This window comes from Chamaea fasciata, unplaced genomic scaffold (genome assembly GCF_029207755.1).
Source record: "Chamaea fasciata isolate MVZ Bird 193981 ecotype frontalis unplaced genomic scaffold, bChaFas1.0.hap1 SCAF_6, whole genome shotgun sequence".
NCBI lineage: Eukaryota > Metazoa > Chordata > Aves > Passeriformes > Sylviidae > Chamaea > Chamaea fasciata.
The window spans coordinates 31,239,544-31,265,899 of record NW_027094091.1 but is presented as its reverse complement, the minus strand read 5'-3'; the positions used below and the strand labels follow the sequence as shown (position 1 = coordinate 31,265,899).

Here is a 26,356-nt window from a genome sequence, read left to right as displayed (position 1 = left end):
AATGTGTTTTAGATTATTCAAATAAATTTTTAACTTGGATCATCAAAAATGTTTCCATTTATAAAAATCTTTTGCTGAGCTCGTCTTTTATTTCTGCTATCTGAATTACTGAACCCTAAATGCAACATCCTGATTTAGCTAATATTTAGAATATTGATAGCTAAATTGATACAATGAGGGAATTAAGACCAACAGTAAACTCATAAATCAAGACCTTATGAGCCTAAGGAATATTAGATGGTTTTGGCATTCTATGCACTTTAAATTTCTAACTCTTCTCCTAGTTTAAATCATATAATCTCTGGATTTCAGAGAGGCTCAGGAAACTTAGACCAGCTGAGAATTTGTCTCAGCATATTTTGTAATTTGTCCTATAATAAATATGACCTAAAATAAACAATAACTCACTTATCAACATAGAGTCCATAATACATTTTTTCTCTGTACAGAAGTTTAACTTTGTTGGTTTGAGCAAGAGCACAGCAGTGCAAATGGGAGCATGTCATGTATCAGGCCCAGTGAAAGAAAATGCATTTATTTTGCAAAGTGAGCATGCTCATTATGATTCTCTTTGAAAGCATTTCTGCCTAATTTCTGAGCTTCACCATCAAATCCAACTGATGGCCTTACAGACGTAATTAAAATTATGTTTAGTTTTAGAGAGAGGGATATCTAAATTTGAGAACTGCTGCTTTAAGGAAATTTTTTTCCTCTTTTTTTTCCTCAGTAGTTTGCTTCTGAAACAAACATCCATCACCAGAAGATGTCCCTTCCTTACACAAAGTTCTAAAATATAGACAATGGATTATAGAAATGAAATCTTACAGAAACTTCTGATGAATATGACTACATCTTGCATGAATGACACACATGTTCTCAGCAAAATTTATGGTCATTCTGCTCTGGTTTTTTGCTTTTTGGAATGGTATATCTTATTTTTCCAAAAGTGTATGATTGGAGATTTTTTTTGTGTGTGTGTTTTTATTAAAACAGTAACAAACTGGAATAACTGCCCAGTATCTGAAATGGAAAGCCCAGACAAGAAATGAAAAGTGAAGAAACTAAGTATCTGGACAAAAGTTTCTATCTGTTTCCCATCTGTGCCACCAATTGAAATGAACACACACACACACACACACACACACACACACAAAGGCAAAATAATTATTTGAATACTAATATATGTTGAGCAAGACAAAAAATGATAAGTTCAGCTTACTTTGTTTGTAAATATTCAAATACAGGTAGGTTTTGTGATTCCTTCCAGGGACAATGAAAATTCTGTAATTGGATATAGAGAGAATTTTTCCAGGGCTTTAAAATAATATCATCATTTTATAGAGAAGAAAAGAGAAACTGTTGCATACGTGTTGTATAACTATTGTATAACATGTGGTTATACAGGATCAATTCCAGTGCTGTGTGGATGACAGATGTCCTGAAAATATGTCCCAATGTCAGTAACAATATTGACAAAAAGAGTTCCAGTTCAAAGTAAGCATTGGAGGTAGTAATATTTAACACAAAGTGTTGACTTTTTTTTTTTTTTTTTAGTAGAGTGCAAACCTGATCCATGCATCCAGACGTAGTATGTGTTCAGGTATGTAATCATTATTGCAACTGGTATTCAGTGAAAGGTTTTCATAGCAACAAGGCAGTGTAATCTGAGAGTAGTTATGGCTTATGTTTTGGGGTTAATTTATTTCATAGCTGAAGTTGTTACATGTGAAAAAACAGTTTAGAATTCTCATAACATATGAAGCAGCGTGAGTCATTTGTTTGCTACTTTGATAACGGTATTTACTAAACTGTCTGGAGAGTCCGTATTAGTAATGTCATTTCAGTGGAATATTGCTCCCAGTCTAAGCAAGAATGAATATTCTGCTGTTAAAAGGTATGCCGAAACAACATGCCACATCTGCAATTGTAATTTTCAATGTAATTTTGAATTAATGGTGAGACAGTTCGAGTGTTAATCAGTGTTAGGCTTAGCAGTGCTTTATAAAACTAATTATACACCTTTTATTGAACATATCCTAAAGAATGATTTTGTGGTTTTTAGGATGCATTGGATTTATCGGACTTTTTATTTCATTTTCTTACTTGCTTCCGTTTACAGTGGTAAGTTAATACGTCATTACTGAGATTTACACACAGCGTAAAGCAACTCTTGTAGAAGGGGAGAAAATTAGTTACTGTAGTCTGTTCTTGATAGAGCTGTTTATTCTGCTAGATTGACCTTAGTTAAGTTTGTGTTACCGGCATAAACCTATTGTCTGACACAGAACTTTCTAATGGGGCTTTGATGGCACTGGCCTGCCACCCCTGTGCTGTCACCTTCCCCAGCACACATGGGACCATGCCACAGGAAGTTTTCTCTAAAGGACTGAGACTGCATCCACACTGTAACTGTGAAATTGGTGTGATGCTCTGTGTTCTGTGCCCAATGGCAAGGTTAGTAGCCTAAGCAGCAACTGGGGAAGGAGGCCCTTTCGGGGTGTATGTCTTTCATACTGTGTTAATGATTTACTTTGTTCCATTAGCTAAACTGCAAAAACAGCATTGCACTTCTCTGAAATTCCCTTTCCTGATAAATTATAACTAAAGCCTAACATGGGTATAAGTTCAGTAATGTATTAACTGTTTTCTCAGAGAAAAATTAGGCAGCAGCTTTTTAGCAAAATCTAATAGATAAATGAATTATTATTTAAGAAAATATTTTACCTGGCTTAAAGTCTCAGCAAAACTAAAATCTTAGAAAATTTCTGAGACCTAGAAAACATTTTAATTAAATTAAAGTGTTCAGAACTGATGCACTGTGCACACTGTGCATAGTTTTACAGCATAAATAATTTTTGTGTGTTAATTTATGCTAGAAGAAGATAAATAGGATCAAAAATATCTCATACAGTAAATAATTGCAATATTCTTTTCTTTTAGCTTTAGAATTCACTTGGTGTATTCTAAGAATTAAAAATGTTTTTCTGTTAATGACAAAGCTAGAAAAAGAAATGCTGCTTAGAATAATAAATACCATTTTTATACAAAGAGCTTGAAAGTATATATATACCAGAGAACTTGGATGTTTATAAAGTCTAATTTTTTACTAGTAAGGATTTAACCTTATTAGCACATCTAGGACGTATGGCTAATAATAATCCTAATTTACTACTTAAGAAAAAAAATTATCTATTATACCTGCGTGCAGGAAACAGTGAATTGCCAATATATAGTTTATAATCATATTAACAAATAAAATCTTCTCGTAGTCTTTTAAAACTGTCAAATCCAGTATGATATTACCTTTTGTTTTCATTTTAAGTATCATTTGACACAGTATGGTTACTCTAGAGTGACAGATTAAGCCACTAGATTAAATGTTTTCAGTTGGGTTTCCTCACAGTTTCTAAAAATACACTATTTTCTCTTTATCTTTTATCCAAGAAAAAGCACTTTAGTAGATGAGGGAATACAAATCGCCATTTTACTGTTTGCTACTCCTTTTGGAGGGCAGATTCAAAAAGAGAGTGGTCTCCTGTGCAAAGAAAGCTCTCAGGAGTGTTTTAATGCAGAGATCTTAGAGGCCTTGAACGAACCACCCTGCTTCTCCACTACAGTGGATGTTCAAGACCCCCAAGAGTCTTGAGACTGACAGGACCAGAGGATCCTAGACAGTATTATTTCTGCTGGAGTGAAAAGATGAGACTCTCAGAGGAGCTGTGCTACTCACTCCCCTCACCCACTTCTCTTGACAAAAGCCTGTTTTAACAGCAAGGTCAATGACAAAGAGGAGCAGTGGCTTCACCCTCCCCTGGTGAACTGGGTGTTCCCATCTCTAATAATTGACATTATAATAATAATTATTATATGTATAATAATTATTATAATAATTGATTTTTTTTGTTATTCTGTGTTAGAATGTGTGACTCAGATCTATGAAAATACATTCTTCCAAGGAGGAAACCTCACTACAGTTTTTACACCAACTGCCAATTACTGCCAAATAGTGTGTACTTACCATCCTACCTGTCTGCTCTTCACCTACTTGCCAGCCACATGGACTGAAGATCCTGCAAAAAGGTAGAATGTTCATGTATTTGTGTCTTTTGCTGGTCTCCTGTGATAATTTAGAAACCTGGTAACATTTTGACAGAACAGAGGCATGCAGGCAGAGGTGCAGGGTTGCCATGGAAAACAAAGTCATGTATCTCTAAAAATGGTGATCTATGAGTAATTGCTTGAATTCAAAAGGTTAAATTTGACAATGCCCAATTCTTCACAGTCGCATACCAACTCTTTCAAGGGAAGAGAACTGACTCTGCACTCCCTCCTCTAGGCCATGTATTTATTGTTGAGGAACAATGTGAATAATTTCACATCTCCAATGATCCCCTGTACTGTTTCCCATCCTTTCTGTTTAGCATATTTTTCTCACAATTAAGAATTTCAGTAGCCTGAGAGAATCAGGTTGTCTTCTCTCTATGCCCAGTACATTTCTGTTCTCCAAACCCTGGGCTCTGCTTCTCATTTTATTGAGACCTCTTGGAGTTGCCACAAGTACAAAATATTCTGATTTGTCACCAGTGCCAACAAAGCGTGTAAGGCTTGACCCTATTTTTCTTTCAATTGCAGTTGTCAAAATTTTCATGTAGCGGGGTATTGGACAGGCTGCATTTCACCTGAGAAGCAGTTATGAAAGTCTGTGTTGTACTGTAAAAGCTGTAAATTGCTGCATTTTGAAACACAGGTTCTCCTGCTATTTAAAAGACAGCGATACAGAAATGCTGCCGAAAGTGGATATGGAAGGAGCTATCTCTGGACATTCCTTAAAACAGTGTAACCAAATTAGTGGTAAGAAATACCTGTATTTTATGCTCTGCATTGCATAGCAGCTGTAAAAAAAATAGCATTTTGGAAAGAGGAATAGAATCAGGGAAGCAGCCAAGTAGTGATTTGTGTGTTCTTTGGCAGACCACTTTCAAACACAGATGACAAAAACTCCACTGGTTTTACTCTTCAGGCCTACATCCACCACCCAGGCTCCCCAGATAACAGGGAAATCATGCTCCTGCAGTCACTGTTTCATTTGCTAGAAGCAGATGGCAGCCTGTGCCTTAACTGCTGACTCCAGTTCTAAAGATTAATTTACTACTACAATTCCACTCCAGAAAGTGGCTCATATGGCATGTGTGACCCTGCTTTGTATGCTAAGCAAATCAAAAGTGCATCATCACAAAGTGATGCTAGTACTTTTGTGTTTCTGTGTAATAATTTTTTAGCAGCTGCATCTTTTAGGGTATATGTGCTTTACATGAAGACTTAATGTCAGCATGCCATACCTGCAAGTTATCACCAGGCAAATTAAAAGCCTATTGACTGTGTTATTTTATGGATGTTTTAAATTTGCACTGTCATAATGATCACAGAATCACAGAATGTGTGTAGGTTGGAAGAGACCTTCAAGATCATTGAGTCCAACCCAGCTCTAACACCGCAACTAGGTCATGGTATCAAGTGCCACATCCAGTTTCCTTTTAAACACATCCAGGGATGGTGATTCCACCACCTCCCCGGGCAGACTATTCCAGTATTTAAGCACTTTTTCTGTGAAAAACTCCTTCCTAATATCCAACCTATATTTCCCTTGACGCAGCTTGAGATTGTGTCCTCTCGTTCTGTCAGATACTGCCTGGAGAAAGAGACCAACCCCCAGCTGTCTACAACTACCCTTCAGGAAGTTGTAATGAGTGATAAGGTCACCTCTGAGTCTCCTTTACTCCAGGCTAAACAACCCCAGCTCCCTCAGTCGTTTTTCATATGGCTTGTTTTCCAAGTCCTTCACCAACTTTGTTGCCCTTCTCTGGACACGTTCAAACATCTCAATGTCCTTCCTAAACTGAGGGGACCAGAACTGGACACAATACTCAAGGTGTGGCCTCACCAGTGCTGAGTACAGGGGAAGAATGATCTCCCTGCTTCTGCTGGCCACACCATTCCTGATACAGGCCAGGATGCCATTGGCCCTCTTGGCCACCTGGGCACACTGTTGGCTCATGTTCAGCCGGCTGCTGACCAGAACCCCCAGGTCCCTTTCCTCCTGGACACTGTCCAGCCACACTGTCCCCAGCCTATAACGCTGCAGGGGGTTATTGTGGCCAAAGTGAAGGACTCGACACTTGGACTCATTAAACTTCATTTTGTTGGACTCTGCACATTGACCTAACCGTTCCAGATCTCTCTGCAGAGCCATCCTGTCTTCCAAGTGGTCGACACACACTCCCAGCTTAGTGTCATCTGCAAATTTACTAATGAAAGATTCGATACCCTCATCCATGTCATCAATGAAAATATTGAACAGAGCTGGTCCCAGCACAGACCCCTGAGGAACACCACTGGTTACTGGCTGCCAGCTGGATACAGCACCATTCACCACCACTCTCTGGGCCCGGCCATCCAGCCAGCTCCTAACCCAGCAAAGAGTGCTTCTGTCCAAGCCCCGGGCTGCCAGCTTTTCCAGGAGTATACTGTGGGAGACAGTGTCAAAAGCCTTGCTAAAGTCCAAATAGACAACACCCACAGCCCTTCCTGCATCCATCAGGTGGATCACCTGGTCATAAAAGGAGATCAGGTTGGTCAAACGTGACCTACCTCTCCTAAACCCGTGCTGGTTGGGCCTGAGACCCTGGCCATCCTGTAGATGCTGCATGGTGACACTCAGTATAAACTGTTCCATTATCTTGCCAGGTACTGGGGTCAGACTGACTGGTCTATAATTACTGGGATCCTCCTTCCCACCCTTTTTGTGAATGGGTGTCACATTGGCCAGTTTCCAATCTTCTGGGACCTCACCAGTGAGTCAGGACTGATTGTAAATGATGGAGAGCAGCTTCGCAAGCTCATCTGCCAGCTCCCTCATAACCCTGGGATGGATCCCATCTGGGCCCATAGATTTATGAGTGTCCAAGCATCTCAGCAGTTCTCTGACTGCCTCCTCTTGGATAATGGGGGGATCATTCTGTTCTCTGACACCATCTACCAGCCCAGGAGGACAGTTGTCCTGTAGGCAAGTTGTCTTCCCACTGAAAACTGAGGCAAAGAAAGCATTAAGCACTTCTGCCTTCTCCTCATCAGCAGTTACTAGGTTTCCTTCCTTATCCAATAGGGAGCAAAGGTTAACCTTACCTTTCCTTTTACCATTAATGTATTTATAGAAACACTTTTTATTGTCCTTTACAGAAGTCGCCATTTTGAGTTCAAATTGAGCTTTGGTCCCCCTATTTTTTTTCCTACATTCTCTAGCAGCCCCCCTAAATACTTCCCAAGGGACCTGGCCCTCCTTCCAAAAACGGTACATCCTCTTTTGATACCTGATTTCATCCAAAACCTCCTTGCTTATCCAGGCTGGGCGTTTGCCTCGTCCACTGGTCTTCCGGCACACAGGGACAGTCTGTTCCTGTGCCCTCAAAAACTCTGTTTTGAAGAACACCCAGCTTTCCTGAACTCTTTTGTTTTTAAGGGCTTCTTCCCAGTGAACTCTCTGAATAAGTCTTTTAAAAAGGCCAAAGTTTTCCCTCCGGAAGTCCAGTGTAAAAGTCTTATTGATGTACCTCCTGATTTCACCAATTATTGAGAACTCTATAATTTCATGATCGCTCTGCCCCAGTCGTCCTCCAACCACCACATCTCCCACCAGCCCATCTCTATTTGTGAACAACAGATCTAACATAGTCTCTCCCCTGGTGGGCTCACCTACCAGCTGTGAAAAAAGTTATCATCCATGCACTCTAAAAATTTCCTGGACTGTCTCTTTTCTGCTGTATTAAGTTCCCAGCAGATGTCTGGCAGGTTGAAGTCACTCACAAGAACAAGGGCTGATGATCCTGAAACAGTCTCCAGCTGCTTGTAGAATAAGCTGTCCACCTCTTCCTCCTGGTTGGGTGGACGATAACAGACTCCCAGTACGATGTCAGCCTTGTTGGCTCTCCCCTTAATTCTCATCCATAGGCATTCAACTCCATCTTCATTAATTTCAATATCTATGGAGTCAAAAACCTTCTTAATATAAAGGGCCACTCCTCCACCTCTTCTCCCTTTCCTGTCTCTTCTGAAGAGCTTGTAGCCATCGAGTGCAGTGCTCCAACTATGTGAGTCATCCCACCAGTTTCTGTGATGGTGACTACATCATAGCTTTGCTGTTGCACCATGACCTCCAGCTCTTCCTGTTTGTTACCCATGCTGTGTGCATTGGTATACATGCACTTCAGCTGGGCTAATGATTTCACCCCTAACTCAGGCTTAGCACCCTTGGGCCTGCTTCCAGGCAGCCCAGTTGCATCAGCTGCATCCCCTTCCCCTTCAAACTTAGTTTAAAGCCCTCTCAATGAGGTCTGCCAGCTCCTAAGCCAAGAACCTTCTACCCTTAACAGAGAGATGTATCCCATCTGGTTCCAACAGAGCAGGTGCCGTGAAAGTTGCGCCGTGATCAAAGAATCCAAAATTTTGTCAATGACACCAACCTTTAAGCCACTTGTTAATGATGTGAGTTCTCCTACTCCTTCCATCATTTTTCTCTGCCACCACAGGGACTGAGCAGAACACTGCCTGGGTCCCTGTCTTATCAACCACATGACCCAATGCCCTAAAGTCCCTTTTAATTGCCTTGACACTTCTCTTTTCGATCTCATCACTGCCAGCCTGGAGTATCAGCAGTGGGTAATAATCAGTGGGCTGAATCAACCCAGGAAGTCTCTTAGTAATATCCTTTATCCAGGCCCTAGGGAGGCAGCAGACTTCCCTGTGGGATGGATCTGGGCAACATATGGGACCCTCTGTTCCTTTCAGAAGGGAGTCTCCTACTACAATTACCCTTCTTTTCTTCTTGATGTTAGAGGTGGAGATTCATCTTACAGATGAATCCAAATAGGGAGGCTCACTGGGCAGAAAATGTCCCTCTAAATCATCTAAATCGTCCAGCTGGTTCTCTAGAGCCAGGGCCTCATACCTATTCTGAAGGAGATTAACCTTAAGCGCAGCATGTTCCTTTAGAAAAACAGAATCAGGAAGAATTATTTACTTCCTGCCTTTGAGGACAAATCGTGTCTTACAGATGTCAGGCTACTTCTTTAGTTGTATTGGTATAGCATCTCAATATGGCAGGACTAAGTGGGTTTTTATACAAGTTCTCCACTGTAGCTATTATCAGTAAGTTGTGCTTGCTCTTGATTGCCACTTGCCCTTTAGAGCAGTCAGGCCCCTTAAAAGTTCTTTCCTGCCAATAATCTTTTGTGTTTATATTTCTGGGTATCTTGGAATAGAAAAAGAGATTTCAGTGGGGTTTTATTCTTTATGCTATTTAGACTAATTAATATCACTGGAATTACTCTAGAATCAGGCTAAAATGAAAATCTATCCATACATGTTTAAAAATGCCTCCAATCATTGGCTGAGTCTTGTTCTGTGAAATGACCGTCTCAAACCCCATTGCTGCAGTCTTCCATCTGTGGACTGTAAATGTAATATTCTGACTCAAGAGGGAAATGTCTTTTGCTTATGAAGGACAGAATTTGACATTTAAATTGCTCTGTGAATTTGGAACTGGGAAAATATATTTTAATGAGGATTATGAGTTCTTGCTTTGGTGAATGTCATCCTGGTCTCAGTCAGCCACAGTGGTTAGAGCCCCCCTCTCATGTACGCAGAGGCACTGTCAAAGTCTGCAAGTTTTTCCCCTTGCCATGAGGTACTACACTAAACCTACATTTCTGAGTAGGTGCTAGATCTATGTATAAAGTATGATGTAACTGAAGTGAGTGTGGGATGTGGCATCTGGAATATGAGGGCTGTGTCATACAAACTGCTATCTTTTGGGCAGTTTGGGGCATGGGATGGGGTAAAGAATAGAAGTACATTTTCAGAACTTGGTCTCTCTTTCTTCACAGCTTGCAGCGCAGATGTCCACGTAGGACTGGATATGGAAGGGAATATTTTTGATACTACTATGGCTGACAGCTATCAAGAGTGTCAAAAACGATGTACCAATGACAACCGTTGTCATTTTTTTACATGTGCCTCTGAAACATTTCACAATGCAAGCTTTTGGTAAATACAGGTTGGATTCATTCCCCTGGACAGCCCAGTGCCTAAGTAGATTAAATCCCAGAGCACTCTAAGGTGCAAGAATTTATTCAAGAATATTCAATTTATTCTTCCTTGCAATGTTTGTTCACACTTACGGGTAGGCAAATATCAATAGTAAATTTGCTTTCATTTGACCATTGGTGAGAAAGACAAACTTGATTATTACAGCCCTGAAAAAAACTAAAATCCTTTGAAGATACTGAAATGCAAATGATGTTGATAGCTGTGCTGCATTGTGCTCTGTTCAATCTTGCTCTGCTTATTGTTCTGGAAATAGCATCATCAGAGCATCCAGATAAATTATTTCATTTTAATGAGACCTATTTTTGAGCTCTTAATCTGCTCAATTTTGCAAGTTAAACATTGTTTGGCTATCTCTGTTCATCATTTGAAGTCTTTTTCTGGAGGTTGGAGATTGTTTTGGCCAATGGCCAGACCAATCACAATGGTAGGAATTGTGGGATCAGGAGGATGGTTTAGTCCATGAAAGAAGACCTGTTTTCTTACTGCTTTCTTTACTCTTTGTCATTCAGTAAAAAATGCTTCTTGAAAAATACCAGTGTAGGAACTCCAACCAACATAAAGGTGCTTGATGAGGTTGTGTCTGGATTCTCTCTAAAGCCATGCCAGCTTTCTGAATTAGGTAACTATTGAAAAGTCTCTGATTCTGTTTAGTTTTAAGGAGCATGTATCCTGAAATGCAATCTATCACTGACATGTAGAAATGTTTCATTATGTAGAATAATTCTAATATAATGTTATTCTTAAAATATAGTTAGTACACTCAGGGACAAAGGAGGTTAATATCTTTTTAATTTTTTCATAATATCATTTATCTTTCAGAAATAGTTCCCTACTTTAAAGATCTAAATAATTCTTTCATAAAATAAGCTTGATGAAATTGTATGTTATCTTTATATCATGAATACAAAAAAGAAAGATATAAGCCCATCGGATTCAAAAATCATGGGAAATATGAAGCTTTCTACATTCTGTTTGTGTACTGTGTATGCACCTAAGTTTTTTTAATGGAGATCTGCAGCTTTCTAATACAGATGGCTAATAAGAAAGAATGTATTATGCATTTTGTGGGTGATTTGTGATGAAAGCAAAAAGTCTGTGCTTGTTCCTGCCATCATTACTCAGACAAAATTCTCAAGAGTCTAAAATCAAACAGTGTGTATCAAACCTTCTTATTCTCAATTGAAACATCTTTCACTTTTTTCTTTTTTTTTTTTCCAAGTCTATCTCCACTTCATCTTACTATGTGATATTTCCCCTTCTTAGTGGTGATGATGTTATTCGGCTTTCATATAGCCTTATTTTATCTCACAGATAATCTAGCTTTCCTGTATAATCACATTTTGTAGAGATGTATATATTTATATATTTATTTATATATAATATAAATATTTCTAAAGTCAGTGCTTGGGTTTACTGCTGGGCAGCGCTGGCGCAGCATCAGCACTCTCTCCCCAACATTCCTCCCATCAATAGTCTGGGGGTGGAGGAAATACATCTAGGTCAGCTGACCCAAATTACCCACAGGGACATTCCATATCTTATCATATGATGTCAGCTCAGCTTTAAAATCTAAGGAAAGGAGGAAGAATGAATAATTTACAGTGTTTGCCTTCTGGAGAAGTCACTACGCGTGCTGAGGCCCTGCTTCCCGGGAAGTGGTTGAGTATCACTTACTGATGGGAAGTAGAAAATAAAATTATTGGGTTTTTCCTCTTTGCTTATGTGTGTGCAAACTTCTGCTTTTGCTTTAGTAAAATGCCTCATTTCAACCTATGAGTCATTTTCCATCTCTTTTTCCCTCACCTTTTCAGCTGGGAAGGGCCAAATAATAGAGTTGCTGGGCAGCTGGCATCCAACCAAGGTCAACCCACCAAAGTCCTTTTTTGTGCCCAACATGGACTTTTCCTATAAAACAGTCTTTACCTGAAACCACAAGTTCTCTGGTTTTTACCCTTCTGATTCCCTCCCTGATCTTACTGATGGGGGAGTGAGTGAGTGGCTGCACGGAGCTTGGTTGTTAGCTGGGGTAAAACTATGACATCATGTGAAAATCAATCTTGTTCCTGTCTGTCTTTTCCTACTTTCTGTGTCTTGTGAGAAAGGCAAGAGCAGGCAAGAGAGAGAAGAAATAAATTGTGTGATTATAGAAGCCTAGACAGCGCTAGTGGATTGAAAGGTCATCTAAAGGAGGTCACGTGTCCTAATCTCAGACAGATCATCTATAATCTCTGCCCAGACAGAGATTTGTAGAATGCAGTCATAAAACCTCAGTAATGTCTTTTTAAATGTTGTTTTGTCAGTATCTGAAATGGGTTTATTTCAATATTTGTTTCAAGGATTTTTTTCTGACTTTATTTAGTTTATTCCTTTCTCTGTGGCCTTTCATTTTGTGCCTTTGCCTCTCTGACCTTATTCACCCACATGCATGTTATGCATGTTATTACGCATGCATAGTAATTTTTTCTGTTTTCTGCCCTTTGCAAAGTATCTTCCTGGAGGTCACTGAATGTTGAGAAAATGATCACTGAATGTGATGATTGAGATCATGGGTTAGTTTCCCTGAAGTTTCAGATCTACATTTTTGCTTTAAATATAATTACCTTTGAAATTATCTATTCTTCTGAATGCTATTTCCCTTTAATACAGGATCTTATCTACTAATTATGAGGATTAATTGAATAATTTTCCACATTTCTGTTTATATATTTTTATCGGTTTTGTTTTGCAATTACTGCCCAGTATTGTTCTTTCTTACCTATGTTTTTTGAAAACCTCATCAAATTAACAGGATTCACAGTAAGCTCTGCCTCTTCTTAGTTTCTCTTTCTGTAGTAAGATGTTCTCAATATGCTTCTGTAACACACTGGGCAGTGTTGACTTGGCCGGTGTACTTTCTCAACAGCTCAGGTTCTCTGCTGCCACTAAATCCTGTCTTTTGGATCATTTCACTATTTTTACTATCTCTGCAGCTTGATAGGTTCAAGAGACATCCTCTGTGCTGATGCTTCCATTATTTCTTTTTAAATTCTTGCACTAGGATTCTAGCTGGGACTTCAAGTGTATCTTTGGAGAAGGATGCTCATTAATCTCTTTTTAAACATGCTAGTATTTCCTGTAACCTCCATATCCATAGTCTGGCTGTGTGAACTATCCTGCCAAGCCTCCGTTTTGTAAATTTGGCCATGTCAGAGGGCAGCACTCCTACTTACTCTACCTAATTTTCAAATAGAAAAAGAAGTGTTAAGAAGATCATCACCTTTTTTTTTTTTTTTTTAGACTTCCCATAAACCTGATACACCCATTTAAAATTAATTTAAATCTTTATTTAAAGATTATTAGATTAGCAAATCTCTATTGCAACATGTAATTTCTCTTTTCCTCTATATGAACCTTTGTAGTGCTCTCCATGACTTTACATATCCAAAATAGTCTTGAGAAATAGTTTTGTTTAGAAATGTTGTGTTATCTTTCCAACGTATAAATCACAGAGAGAAAATGGGAACAAAGATAGAAAGGAACAATCTGTAAATCTCAATATTCTGATGACATACAGAAGTTTTTGGAATTTTGATATTTTGTTCTTGTTTTATACAGATTGTCAAATGGACATTTTTGAAGATCAAGAATTTTCAGGAATTAATATTACAAGTTTTTTCACTCCTGATATATCTGTCTGCCAAACTACTTGTACATATTTTCCAACGTGCTTGTTCTTTACATTTTTTACCAGGAAATGGCAAATAGAATCTCAAAGGTGAATATGACAGTTAAATGATATTATCTGTGTAGATTATCTAGAATTTATTTTTAAAAAACACAGAGTCTTCTTTAAAACACTAATTTCTTCTATGTGTGTAAATTTATGTTGAAAGGCTATTTTCAGTTAAGCACAGCTTTTTATGGGTTTTTAAAATAAATTTATAATTTCCTATGGGCATTTCAACTGTTTTCCGATGTAATTAGAGCTTTTGTATTGTAGTTGTGTATCTGGTTTTAATCTGAAAACAATTATATATGTCAAAAGTACAGTGAGCCTCCAGACTGTTTTAAAGACTTAAAGCTGAATTTTATGACATTATCGAAAGAGCCATCTGGTTTCCTGGCAGGGTGAACTTATTTACTTGAAAAGATTTTTCAATTAATTTAAGGGCTTTAAAAATATTTCTGTTTGGCTTTCTCCTTTCATACTTAGTAGTGAGGATAGTTAAAAATCAACATTCCACATAAATCAGAAGAATAAAGTTTCAAAGGAATTTCAGGGAGAAGCAAAGCTGAGATGGCATGCATCATCTTAAGTCACCTCTTCTATATATGTATAAATACTGTACCACCTTTAGTAGTATAGTTGTATGGCATTTCATAGCACTTCAAAAATTGCCTCAGTTTAGTGTGAACTAGTGAACGTAGGGAATACATTTTCATTGGAAATACTTCTTCAGATTGAGACTTGGGACAAAAGAATGTATTTAGGGAAGAACCTTCTTTTACCAGTACCTAAACAATTATTTTTAGGATGTGAGAATAGGCTTAGCTATTGTGAAAAATTTTTCATTTTAGAAATCTTTGCCTTCTGAAGACATCAACAAGTGGAATTCCAGAGGCACTCATATCACAAGAAAATGCTGTATCAGGCTTTGGCCTCCTAAATTGCAGAAGATCTTTACCTGGTAAACAATAAATTAAAATAAAAATACAAATTTTGAATTAATCTAATTAATAATTTTCTGATGCTTTGAATTAATAACTTTTCTGATGCAATCATTTTTACAGCCTGCAATTCTCGCACTTACATACATATGGATTTTTTTGGGGATGAACTTAATGTCACTTATACTAAAGGACACAGAGCCTGTCAGCAGGTTTGCACAGACACGATCCGCTGCCAATTTTTTTCCTATTCTCTCCTCCAAGGTTCATGCAGTGAAGAAGGGTGAGATAACATTTTTTAATATGTTCAAAGGTTGCTGAAGTAATTACTCCAAAGATGTGGTGAGGGAGTAATGTATGTGTTGTTCAGTGATAAACATACAAACTAAATATTTGCATTAATTCATTGGCAGAAAGTGCAAGTGTCACCTAAGAATGTCGTCAAATGGATCTCCAGTGAAAATAGTCCATGGACCAGGAAGTATCTCTGGATACTCACTAAGACTATGCAAAAAAAAGGCCAGTACTGGTAAGTAAAACTTCTTTTATGAAAAATAGACAGTGCGTCTCTGATTTCAGTCTCGGAGGCCAAATCATATTTTTTTTAAGTGGTTGCACTGTCCCACTGGGTTGTCTTGTAGAGTGTTCTGGAAAAGTGAAATCAGTCAGGTCTTCACATAGTAAACACCAGAACAGCACTGTGAATTTGATTTTAATATACTTTATGACCATAAACCATGAAAAATGTGTCAGGTATCACCTTCTTCACAATAGGTGGTGCCTATTCAGTGATCAGCAGTAGTCTCGTCTTCTTTTTTCGTTGGTGAATGCAAGTTGTCTTTAAGCTCAGCTTTAAATTATTTCTGTAGTGTGTATGCAGCATTCTGCAAGAACAATTAGGATCGTTGGTGGGACAGACTCTTCTCCTGGGGAATGGCCGTGGCAGGTCAGCTTGCACGCCAAGTTGTCTCGCCAGAGACACCTGTGCGGGGGCTCCATCATCAGCAACCAGTGGATTCTCACAGCCGCTCACTGTGTCACGAGGTGAGGGCTAAATGTACATGCACAAATAAACCCCAAGGATTAACCCAGCATGCAAGATAAATTGAGATCCACCTTTCATGATAGTATCAATGAGAACTAGAAATAGATGAACTGCTTTAATGTAACCAAAAGGTGACATTTTCAGGTAGACATTCCGTTTCTTAATGTAACAGGAACTCCATACTTTGTTCCTTACTATCATGGTATTGTACTGCTGATGCTAAATGATTTTAATGAATCTAGAAGGTGAAATTCCAAAGCAGACAACAAATACCTATAGAACCCTCGACATTCTCATGAGATATGAGTTTATTCTTACTGCAATACTGAATTAAGCTATTTAGTCACAGACTGACTGTTTGTCTTTCTCCCTCAGTCTAGAGAATCCCAACATTTGGCGTATTTATGCTGGTATTTTAAGACAATCAGAAATAAATGAGGATACTCCGTTCTTCAAAGTGGAAGAGATTATTGTTCACTCTCAGTATAAATATGCACAGATTGGATATGACATTGCTTTAATGAAACTTGCTAAGCCTATGAATTTTACTGGTATGTAGTATATTGCACAGAAATTGTGAAAACATGCAGGAAGACAGGGGGTTGGCATTGCTATGGCAGTGCATGACACCTGGGCTGGCTTTCTTTAATATGCAGTTACTGGGGTTTGAGGAGAATCTGTTTTGTTGGCTTCAAAAAGAGAATGGGTGGCTTTAATTTATGTGCTGGGGGTGATGCATAGCGCAAGAGACAAACTATAACAAGGAGGCTGTTGTTAGGAGGCATGTAGGTCCCCACCAAACCTTACTGTTGCAGTTGTCTCTGCTGGACAAAATAGTATTTTCTCTTGTACTTTAGATCTTCAATTACCTATCTGCCTGCCATCAAAAGAAGACACTAACATGTTTTATACTGACTGTTGGGTAACTGGATGGGGCTACAGAAAAGAAAAAGGTACAGAGAAATACTTTAAACAATGAAATTTTGTATTTTAAAAATCAATGTGTTTCACAAAAAAGCCTCCCCTTCTCTAAAAAAAGAAAATTCTGCTCTGTTCTTAGCTACCACTATTCCTTCTAGACAGTACTTTAATATCATTCTTTATTGGAATTGATTTCTATTAAGACACCATAAAACATAAATGAAAGATGTATGAAATTATCACTAAATAGCTCAATGCTCTGATACAATAATTAATTTTATAATTTGGTTCAATAGTTTGAAATATCTGAGAATTCAATCTTAAATAAATCTTCTACAACACTCAAATACCCTTCCTTAGATTCTAGCTTTATCTACTGCTAAACCCCAGTAGCTAACAGGGTTTTGCATGCTCTTTTTTATTTTTTCCTAGTTGAAAGAATAGGCAATCAATTTAACACTGAACTGTTTTGAATTAGGCTCTGCACAAAACCCATGGGGCTTTTTTATGTGGTTGTATTCATATGACTTTAGAAATTGGAAATTGAAGTATGTTGCTTTTCTTATTCTAAAGATTTATTATAGACCATGCCAATGAGTTTTGTTTTGATGGTAGATGAGATTTGAACTCCTCTGATTTTATATGGAGGTAGGCCAAACATCTCTTAATTATCAAGCTCTGGTTTTATATCTATTTCTTTATTTATATTTTTATGTGTAATTTTTATATGTTTCTATAGATGTATATGCACCTGTTTAAAGAGTATCTTTTCCTTTATATGTGTGCCTATCTGGAAGTTAAAATTCAATGTGAAATCTAACAAATATAGGCAGTTACTGTATAGACAAATTTCTTCTGTTCATTACTAGAGAAAAGGCTACTTTTAAGTAGTCTTGTTTAGTCTATGTGCAAATTTCTCAATCTTAAAAACTACTGGGATAGAGAGAAGCACAGATTTGGGAACTGGGAGATTCCAAACTTATTGCAACACTTTACTAGGAAATAATAGTTGCTAATAGTTTACAAAGCAATGCTAACAGCAATGCTCCAAGGGCCAATGTCCTGAGAGCCATTCACGTGTCAGGATTCATTGCACAACACAAGGGAATTTTGAAACTTTTCTAGTCATGAGAAAGAAGATGGCATCATAAAAGCATTTAAATTAGAAGACAATTCACATTGTTTGCTAACACAAAGAAAGGAAAGTCAGTGTCATGAACATCTATTAACACTCTAGAGGCAGTGGCCTCCCACTTTGTAATATCAGTGTATGGGGATTTCTAGAGTTGAATTTTAACCTTTATTTTGCTAGAACCAAACATTTCTCTCCCCATGTTGCCTTCCATATAGGTCGGGTACAAGATATTCTTCAAAAGGCTCCTGTACCCTTCATGTCAAAAGAGGAATGCCAGGCAAGGTACCGTAAGCACAGAATAGGTGACAAAGTGGTCTGTGCTGGCTATGATGAAGGAGGAAGGGATGCTTGTAAGGTAATGACAAACCATAGTGTGTAGTTCTATATTCCAGTCATATGTTCAAATATATAAATGAATACTACAATTATTTATAATTGTTATTAGAAAAGTATGATTTTCAATAGAACTGCTGATTAACTTGTCGCTTTTGGTTGTCAAAAGCACTGAAAACCAAGGTATATGGAAAATATTTCTTGTACAATATTGAATTTTTTAGGAATAGGTTCTATGGATAGGTAACTCTGAGTGTGAATATCTAGATATCCATTTAGGATAGAACAGTATTCATTCAAACTATCAGAAATCCAGAGAGCACAAGTATAGCACCTTCAAGCATTTCTCCAATAAGAACAGATTTCCTAGGTGGTTTCTTTTTCTTCTAATTTTACGTCTTGGTAGGAAATACAGTACATAAAATCTTATTTTAAAGCATCCACTGTGTATAAACCAGAAGGGAGGTGCTAGCAATGCTATTTAAATGCATGGGGAATAGAAGGCTAGAAAAAAACTGTGAAAATTGCTCTGTTCATAATTAGAGTTGAAAATGTCACAATAGCATGAGTTCCGTGAGCCAGATTCTCTGCTCAAGAGTAAACTCACGCACTTTCGCCAGTTTAAATATTCTGAGTTAATTTCTGCAAGAAGAAAATAGTCTGCTTATTAATATTAAATTCTCTACCAAATACAGTTTTCTCTGCAAACATTTAAAACTTAATAATTGTATGCTGAAATGTTACTATTGCTATGATTAGTTAGGAATAAAAATACTTGGAGCTGGGAAGTAATTTTTCCTCTATGCCAATTAAGCTTTCTTTATCTGATACAGTGTGACAGAACATGAAGGTGTTCTTTTAAAAAATAACACGCTGTTGTCCTAACAACTGATAACATCTTCTCTAAGGAATCTTATACTCAGAAAGGAATAGGAAAAGAAAACACAAAGGTGTTTTATCCTGAGTGGGACAGAGTCACTCAAACAAGATAAGGCATGTAGAGAACTGAGATACTAAAAAACATGGTCATAAGAAAAAATACTGCCAAATTTGCTTACTTGCATACATAGTTTTATCATTGGGTTTTAAATCACTGTATGTAGATAAGTTAATAATATTAATAATAATAATAATAATAAATTAATAAAACCCAGTAGTTTTGAACCTTCACGGGAAGAAGAAATTGTTTGCAATGGCTGTTTAGAAACCAGTTTACTAAACAATCAGAACACCTGCTTCAGTCCTCTAGTAATTAGTCGTAGGTGAAAGTGATTAAAATCTAGGCTATTATGCTGGTGGTAACATTGAATGATGCTCATTTTATTGAAGGCTTTCTTTGTGATAGAAGTACTGATGAGGCCTCTTCCTTGCATTCTCTCTCTTTTTCTGCTGTGACCCAGGGAGACTCAGGAGGGCCCCTGTCCTGCAGGCACGAGGAGGTGTGGTACCTGGTGGGCATCACCAGCTGGGGCGAGGGGTGTGCCCGCCCCAGGCAGCCGGGAGTCTACACCAAAGTTGCTGACTATTCAGACTGGATTCTGGAAAAAACTACTACATAGTATGGGCATTACTGACTCACTCAAAGTGTTGCTGTGGAGTGACAACCCTCAGAGCAATGGGATAAAGTTTATTAGTGCTTTTTCAATGGTGTTTTTTGTTAGCCTGGAGTGTAAAATACTTGTTTTAAAAGGCATAAAAGCAGGAATGAATGAATGAATTTTCCTATTACTAAATAAAAAGCAGTAGTAACGATAAACTCTGTGACCACTTATTTGGCATAAAAAATATGGCTGAGCCATGGACTTATTCTGTCCTTGTTAGTATAAAGCAGGAATGGATGAGGTTGCAGCACATGTACGGACCTTGGAGCTGGGAACTACTTCTGTCTTAGGAGGTTGTAAGACAGCAAACAGAAATTTCCCTCCCTTGTCTGAATGTCCTTAAAATCGGCAAACCACTTACAAGCTTACTAAAGGGCTGGGGGGAGGAAAGCTGAGGCATGGAGATGCCTACACAGTTGAATAAACCTTGTTTCCTTGGGGAATTAACCAAAAAAGTGTCAGTACTAACCAAGAAAACAAACCCAGGAGTCTTGGCAGAGGGACACACATGGATGCAGACACCACCAAGCCCAGTTCATGCTGGAAAATCCCATCCTGCTGTTCCCAGGGTCTGCTGTTCCCTGCTGTTCTGCCAAGGGTTTGCCCAAGCGTGGTTTACCATTGTGCTGTGATTTCCACTGGGCTTTGATCTTAGGACGACGGCAGGGAGCTCAAGCCTGTCCCTTAGGATGCCTCCAAGTTACCAAACACCTATGTGATCTATACACAGATGTTGTCAAGGCACACAGAATGGCAAACAGCGGAAGGCATAAAATACATATTTTTCTACATTGCTACTCTCCAGACTTTTTGCATTACCAGCTGCAAGGTCACTTGAGTGTGTTTACAATCCCCACCAGTCTTCCACTTTTAACCCATTGCTCCCAAGCTGTCACTTATGTTATTCTAATTTCTGTGGATAATTTTGTGATGAGAAGGATAATGAGGGTCTACTTCTCTTGAGGAAGAATATCCAGAAAATCAATAAAAGGATCTCCCCCACAATATGTATTTTTATTTCCCAAATACCTAACTCTCCATGATTAAAGAAACAACTTTTTCTTGTTCCTATTTCTCCTTATTTCCTTTTATCATTTCTTGTTACTTTGTGCCAGGTAGCAAACATATTTTATGGTTAAAATTAATGCTAGTGTGAGAAACAGGAGTCAAAAATTAATTACTTTCCCACAGTAAGAATCAGGATTTCACACTGCATCAGAAAGGAGAGCAGAGTACTATCACTGTCTTTGCCAAACTTTATGAGCTTGTTTCCTAATCATCTACATTACCATAATTGCTGAAAATATGCTCCAGAGTGCTACTCATAATTGCCCTACACCACGCTGGGAGGTAAACAGCAGGAGCAGCTCTGCAACTAAACGAGGTCATGAAACTTAGGAATTAAACACCAAATTTATGGGAGAAAAGAATCAAGCTTCTGAAAATTACTTTTGTCTTTAATTTTTTAGTGCTTTAGTTGTAAATAATACTGGGGAAAAAATGTAATTCCACATTACAAGCTTAAACTCCTATCTGTGTCTGGAGTCTGGGTGTGCAGTGCTAAGCTGACTGCAGTCAACAAATCTGAAATACCAAAGCTGTACTCAAGGGTTGGGGAGTTGATTTAGTTTGTTTGTTTATTTTTAAAGAATCAGAATTCGGAGAAGGGATGGAAACAGTCCAAACTTAACAGGAGAGGAGAGGTAATGCTGCTGTTGCAGGCACATCTGGGGAAAAAGAGATGCTGCCTTCCCTCTGCCCCTTAGTGGGCTCCTGGTGATGGGGCGTGAGTCACTGGGGGTGCACAGTGCTGAAGGTCTCATGCACTGGGAGCCCTGAGTGCAGGACTTGGCTGGTCAGAGAGCCAACAGGAAAATTCTGGTGTACGCTGGGGGAATTGGAACAAGGGTGAGAGGGAAGGCACATCACTTTGCTGGGATTTTTGCCAACACTGCAGAAGCAGAACAGGAGATAGGGGTTGGGGCTGATGTCTTTTCATGCTCTGTTTAATCTTCAGCTGGTTTAAAATAACAGGAAACCTGAGACATGCTGTCAAAAAGCTAGAGACTTAAAAAAGGGACTGAGAAAGAAAAAATAGAAAACAGAGGGAAAAAAAAGGAAAGATTCTTGGCATTCAAGTGTGGTTCTGTCCTCATGGGGAAGGAATGAAGACAGCTGGAAAAGAGTTGCTGGAGGAAAAAAGGGAATTGCTTCAGTAAGAAAACATCAGTTGAAACTCTCTAAATAAGAATCATCAAGAGACCATCCAAAATACTTGTCTGCTGATATTCAAACTGGGTAGGCTAAAGAGTATATGCAATGTCAATCTGACAACCTTTAATGCTTCCTCACAATAATGCTGCCATCAGCTTTTTCAAATGCACAAAAAATGTGTTCTATTTTTTTTCTTCCCTTTTGTTTGTTAGTTTGTTCATTAGTTAGTTAGTTTGTTTGTTTTCTCTGCTACAACTTCTCAGGTTGTAAGTATTGCAGTAACAAAGAGGAATGGCAGTCAACAGTGCTCTATAAACCTATGGAGCTTCATGTTTTTCTTTTCAGAGTTATTCCAGGTCACAGAAATATGCCAAAGGAAACTCAGCTGTTCCTGTGGAAAGGATAAGTGATCTCAATGACTGCAGACATCCTTCATGAGTGGCTGTTGAACAGATAAAATACCTTATTGCAACGTAATTTTACCTAGAGCAGATATCCTTTAATGACATTTTGCATTAGTTGTTGGTCCCTCTAATAAAATACTGATGGCTAAAAATGAGTACCAGGAATAGGTATGTGGAGAATGCTGGAGTTCATGGTGGCTATATGAAGTCCTTATGACTTTGTTTAAGATGAGCTATGTACGCGAATTTGTGGGTTTATACACCATCGTGATACGTAATTCATTGAGACCATTAGACTCATAGATAGAAGTATATTGGTATTATTCAGTGTTATGTTGCTTGGGCTTTCTGGTATCAATAGGTGACTTGCACTGAATGAGAGGCAGTTTATGACCTTTATTCTCCCTTCTAATCTACCACCCTGGCGACAAGTAATTTTTAAAAAGCTATCAACCAAAAAACTTATATCCATGTCATTAAAGAAAAGCCTGATCTTACAGTTAAAAATCTTTCTCTGTTCACGTTGAAACAGAGGATAAACGTCAGTGCTTTAGTTTTTATTTTGATGAATGGCAAGTGTCTCTGGTTGTCCTGAAAATCAATAGATCTCAGAATCTTTCTTGGAGATGTAGAAATTTTGGTAGGGACAAGTGCCATTATTGATGTATTGAATAACAGCATTGGTCTGGTCTAATTTTTTGTATCAACAAGATCCCTGATCCCAGAAATTTTCAGGCTTGTTCAGGTACAGATGAAACACTTCATATGTTCTGTGACAGTCTGGAGAACAATTAATCATAAAAGAAAGGCATATTCTTTTGCTGCTCAAGTGGACTCAAATTTTTCTTTGTAATAGCTTTCTCTGTAATAATTTTAATTAAATTGTAAAGCAAAAAACCCAGTTTCACATTAAACTGGCAATGCAGTGTTTCCTACCACTTCTGGTGCTTTGCCTACTGTCTGAGTTTGAAGTATGACTTCTTGCAAGTGACCTGAGCTATGAACAAGAAGACATCTCATTTCTTCTTGCTGGGAGAATTCAAAATCCTTGGAGTGAAGATCTAGAGAGATCACCTAGTAAGTCCATTTCCTCTGCTTTCCCAGCAGAGGGGAGTGGAACAATTTGGTATAAGCTCCTAGTGTAAGTTTAATTTTTACTGTGAAAAATTATTATTCTGCTGTAATGAAAAATGAATCTCTGATGCTGAAAAATAGCAAACTGTATGGAATTAAAATAATTCACAATGGCATTCCTCATAGTAGGAGAACTATGAATTCTAATTCTCTGCCTAATTTCCTGTATGTATGGAGGACTCTTTGAAAAATTATTGCTTGGTGTTTTTTTTTTTTTTTTTTTTTTTTTTTAAAGTGAAACATCTGCATTAAAATACATTCAAATTGGATTTCCACTTCAAACAGGAGGCAACAGTATTTTGCCTCTGAGCATTTATAGCAGATATGAAATACTACATATTTATAGTGAAGCATTTCCTGGAGTTGTAAATTGGTTGTTTTTCCTGTGTCTCTGTGTTGTAGATCACATTATAGATATGTATAGATGTGTTAGAATTACTGTGGATTGTTGCATGCTACAAAAAATTTTTCATGTCTTATGCAGTGGAGTTTGGAGTTTCCTTGGTATTGTGATGAGTTTTGGTTTTGTTTTGTTTTCACTTGGTTTGTTGGGGATTTTTGTGGTTTTGGTGGTGTTTGTTTGTTTGTTCTTTGTTAATTTTCTGCAGTTATTATTTACATTTCTGATACTCTTTTCCCATCACCATGTTATGTTACCAAATACTGAGTTGGTTCCCATATTTTTGTTTCCTGGTTATTTGTAGGGGAACAATGATACCAAAGGAAGAGGACTACATGCACAGGGCATGCAAGAGTTTAAGGGAAGTTGATAGGAACTAAAGCAAAGTTGAAGTGAGTTGAAAAAAAAAACCAAACCACCCCAAGAATCAGTGCAACTTGGAGAAAGACCAGCCTAAACAATAGCTATGCATCTGAGTGCATGGAACTGAAAATATGATGGAAGACCTAGACATCCTTTCCAGGTCCACAAAACTGTACCCCAGGACCAGAAAGTTAATACATTTCCATGTATGATAGAGGAAGTCTTTCTGTGCCAGGAAGTTGTGGAATCATCTGAAGTGCAGCATTGCCCTAACATGACTGTGCTGTGCTCCGACTTGAGCTTATTATCACACAGCTCTGCTGTGATTTCCTGCTCTGCTTTGAGATACCGGATGCAATTGTCAAGCTCATATCTGTACTTCCACTCCACTTCCACTGACTGTACTATCTGGTAGATTTTGTCTCCCAATAAACTATTTGCTTATTTTTGTCCTTGAAGTTATGTTCAGGAATATGGAGAATGGTATGGTTTTAATTATCACAGGAGATCTAAATAAATATCTGTTCTGGGGTGTTATTGGGTGATTAAGCCTTCCTGAAGTTTACTGTGTTATCCATCCCTAGTACCTCATCATTTTTTGAATGATTCTGGTTGGCTGAGTGCTGCCAAGGGAAAGGTGCTTCTTAAGGAAACACCATCCATAACATGTCTGAAGCTTCTATGTTCCAGTGCTGTGATACCATTTTTCTGTTTATGTTTCACTAAAAACTTTAGGCATCAGCATTTTGGTTTTTTTACCTTGTGTTCAACAAGTTGAGTAAGGAACAAATCATAGTCCACATGTCACTCAAGAAGGAGGGAGGAGCAGTATCATCCCGTGAGAGTCAGAGTGAAAGTATAGAAGGAGAAGGACAAAGGAGCTGCTCCTCTCTCCTGGGCTTCCTGCGATTTGGCTGTTTAGGCAGATGACTTTATGCCACAATATTGTCTGAATACAATTAATCTTCTGAACTCTATTGTTAGAAGAGCTGGGCTGAACAGTTAATAAAACATTTATATGATTTATATGATTCATATGATTAATACTGTATCCAAACTTTGGACAATCCAAAGTCCACACAGTCCAAAGTCTTCAAAGACTCTAAAACATTTAAGATTGGCAGAAGAGACTGGTGTGAGCAGTAGAATTACTGTAAACACGCAAAAAGAAATGGAATAAAGAGGTTTTATATTTATTTCCAGTAAATTTATTGTGCTTATTACCAGAAAGCTTTTTATGGTTCTCAGGAAACCTGATTTCTTTAGCTTTCACTAAAATATTAGGGGAAAAGAGCTTTTTCCTGCATTCTAAAATGACTTTCAATAGCTTGTCACTAGGTGGCGCTTTAGCTTTAATTTGTCTTGCGCTCAATGGCTGTGACGAGAAAATGAACGTCTAAGGATATTTTTATTTCTATAGCTGGTAAGTAATAATAAAAAATTAAATTTCCATCCTCATTTGTAGAAATTTTAGAATTCGAAGGCAGCATATATGTTTAGCTCCACGTTTCTTCATGGCACAGGAACATTAAAAGTCCGTAGGGCATGAAGGCTGACCAAATCAAGTTCAACAAAAGTCATTTGCCGAAAGATCCCTGCCTATGGAAGCCCACAGTATTTCACATGTTAAGAAATAGGCATAAAACCACTGGAGGACACAGCCAGGGCCCTGAGCATGTCTACTCTTTCTGTGGGGCTTGACTTCAGGCCAGCTTGGGCACAGTGCATTTATCTGGCCCTGAATCAGGGAGCCTGGGAGACAGAGTTGGGGGAACTAGCTTGGGGAGCTGTGTGTGAGCCTGGCCCTCACTACTGTGTCTTATAAGCTTAAAACAAATTTAGCCTGTACTTTAATAATATATGAATGGTTCTTACTGCCAAAAATCATACCCATCTGTTAAAAATTTCTTTCTCCAGATATGAAAATTCCAGATTTTCTTCTCTTGAAAAACCTCTAGCAAGATTGTCTGAAATGGATAAATTTCTCAGTATTGGGAA

The 26,356-nt window shown here is 38.1% G+C and overlaps 1 protein-coding gene across 1 annotated transcript; it reads left to right on the top strand.

The window, feature by feature from the left end:
• Window positions 1–1,546: 1,546 nt before the first annotated feature.
• On the top strand, window positions 1,547–20,337 carry LOC136290616 (coagulation factor XI-like). Its single transcript, XM_066184977.1, has 15 exons — window positions 1,547–1,600; window positions 2,063–2,121; window positions 3,918–4,080; window positions 4,748–4,851; window positions 9,939–10,098; window positions 10,671–10,780; window positions 13,756–13,915; window positions 14,719–14,828; window positions 14,932–15,091; window positions 15,222–15,337; window positions 15,678–15,852; window positions 16,229–16,404; window positions 16,711–16,806; window positions 18,125–18,264; window positions 19,643–20,337. Exons 2-15 carry the CDS (start codon window positions 2,064–2,066, stop codon window positions 19,799–19,801), a joined length of 1,887 nt encoding a protein of 628 aa, XP_066041074.1. The 5' UTR covers window positions 1,547–1,600; window position 2,063; the 3' UTR covers window positions 19,802–20,337.
• The last annotated feature ends 6,019 nt before the right edge of the window (window positions 20,338–26,356 follow it).

What these genes read in the sequence shown, in the direction of transcription:
- LOC136290616 (XM_066184977.1), top strand. Translation starts at nt 2,064, where the DNA reads ATGCATTGGATTTATCGGACTTTTTATTTCATTTTCTTACTTGCTTCC. An exon ending in ACTTGCTTCCGTTTACAGTG is followed by an intron (nt 2,122 to 3,917) that starts GTAAGTTAATAC and finishes ATTCTGTGTTAG; the next exon opens with AATGTGTGACTCAGATCTAT. An exon ending in ACTGAAGATCCTGCAAAAAG is followed by an intron (nt 4,081 to 4,747) that starts GTAGAATGTTCA and finishes TTTGAAACACAG; the next exon opens with GTTCTCCTGCTATTTAAAAG.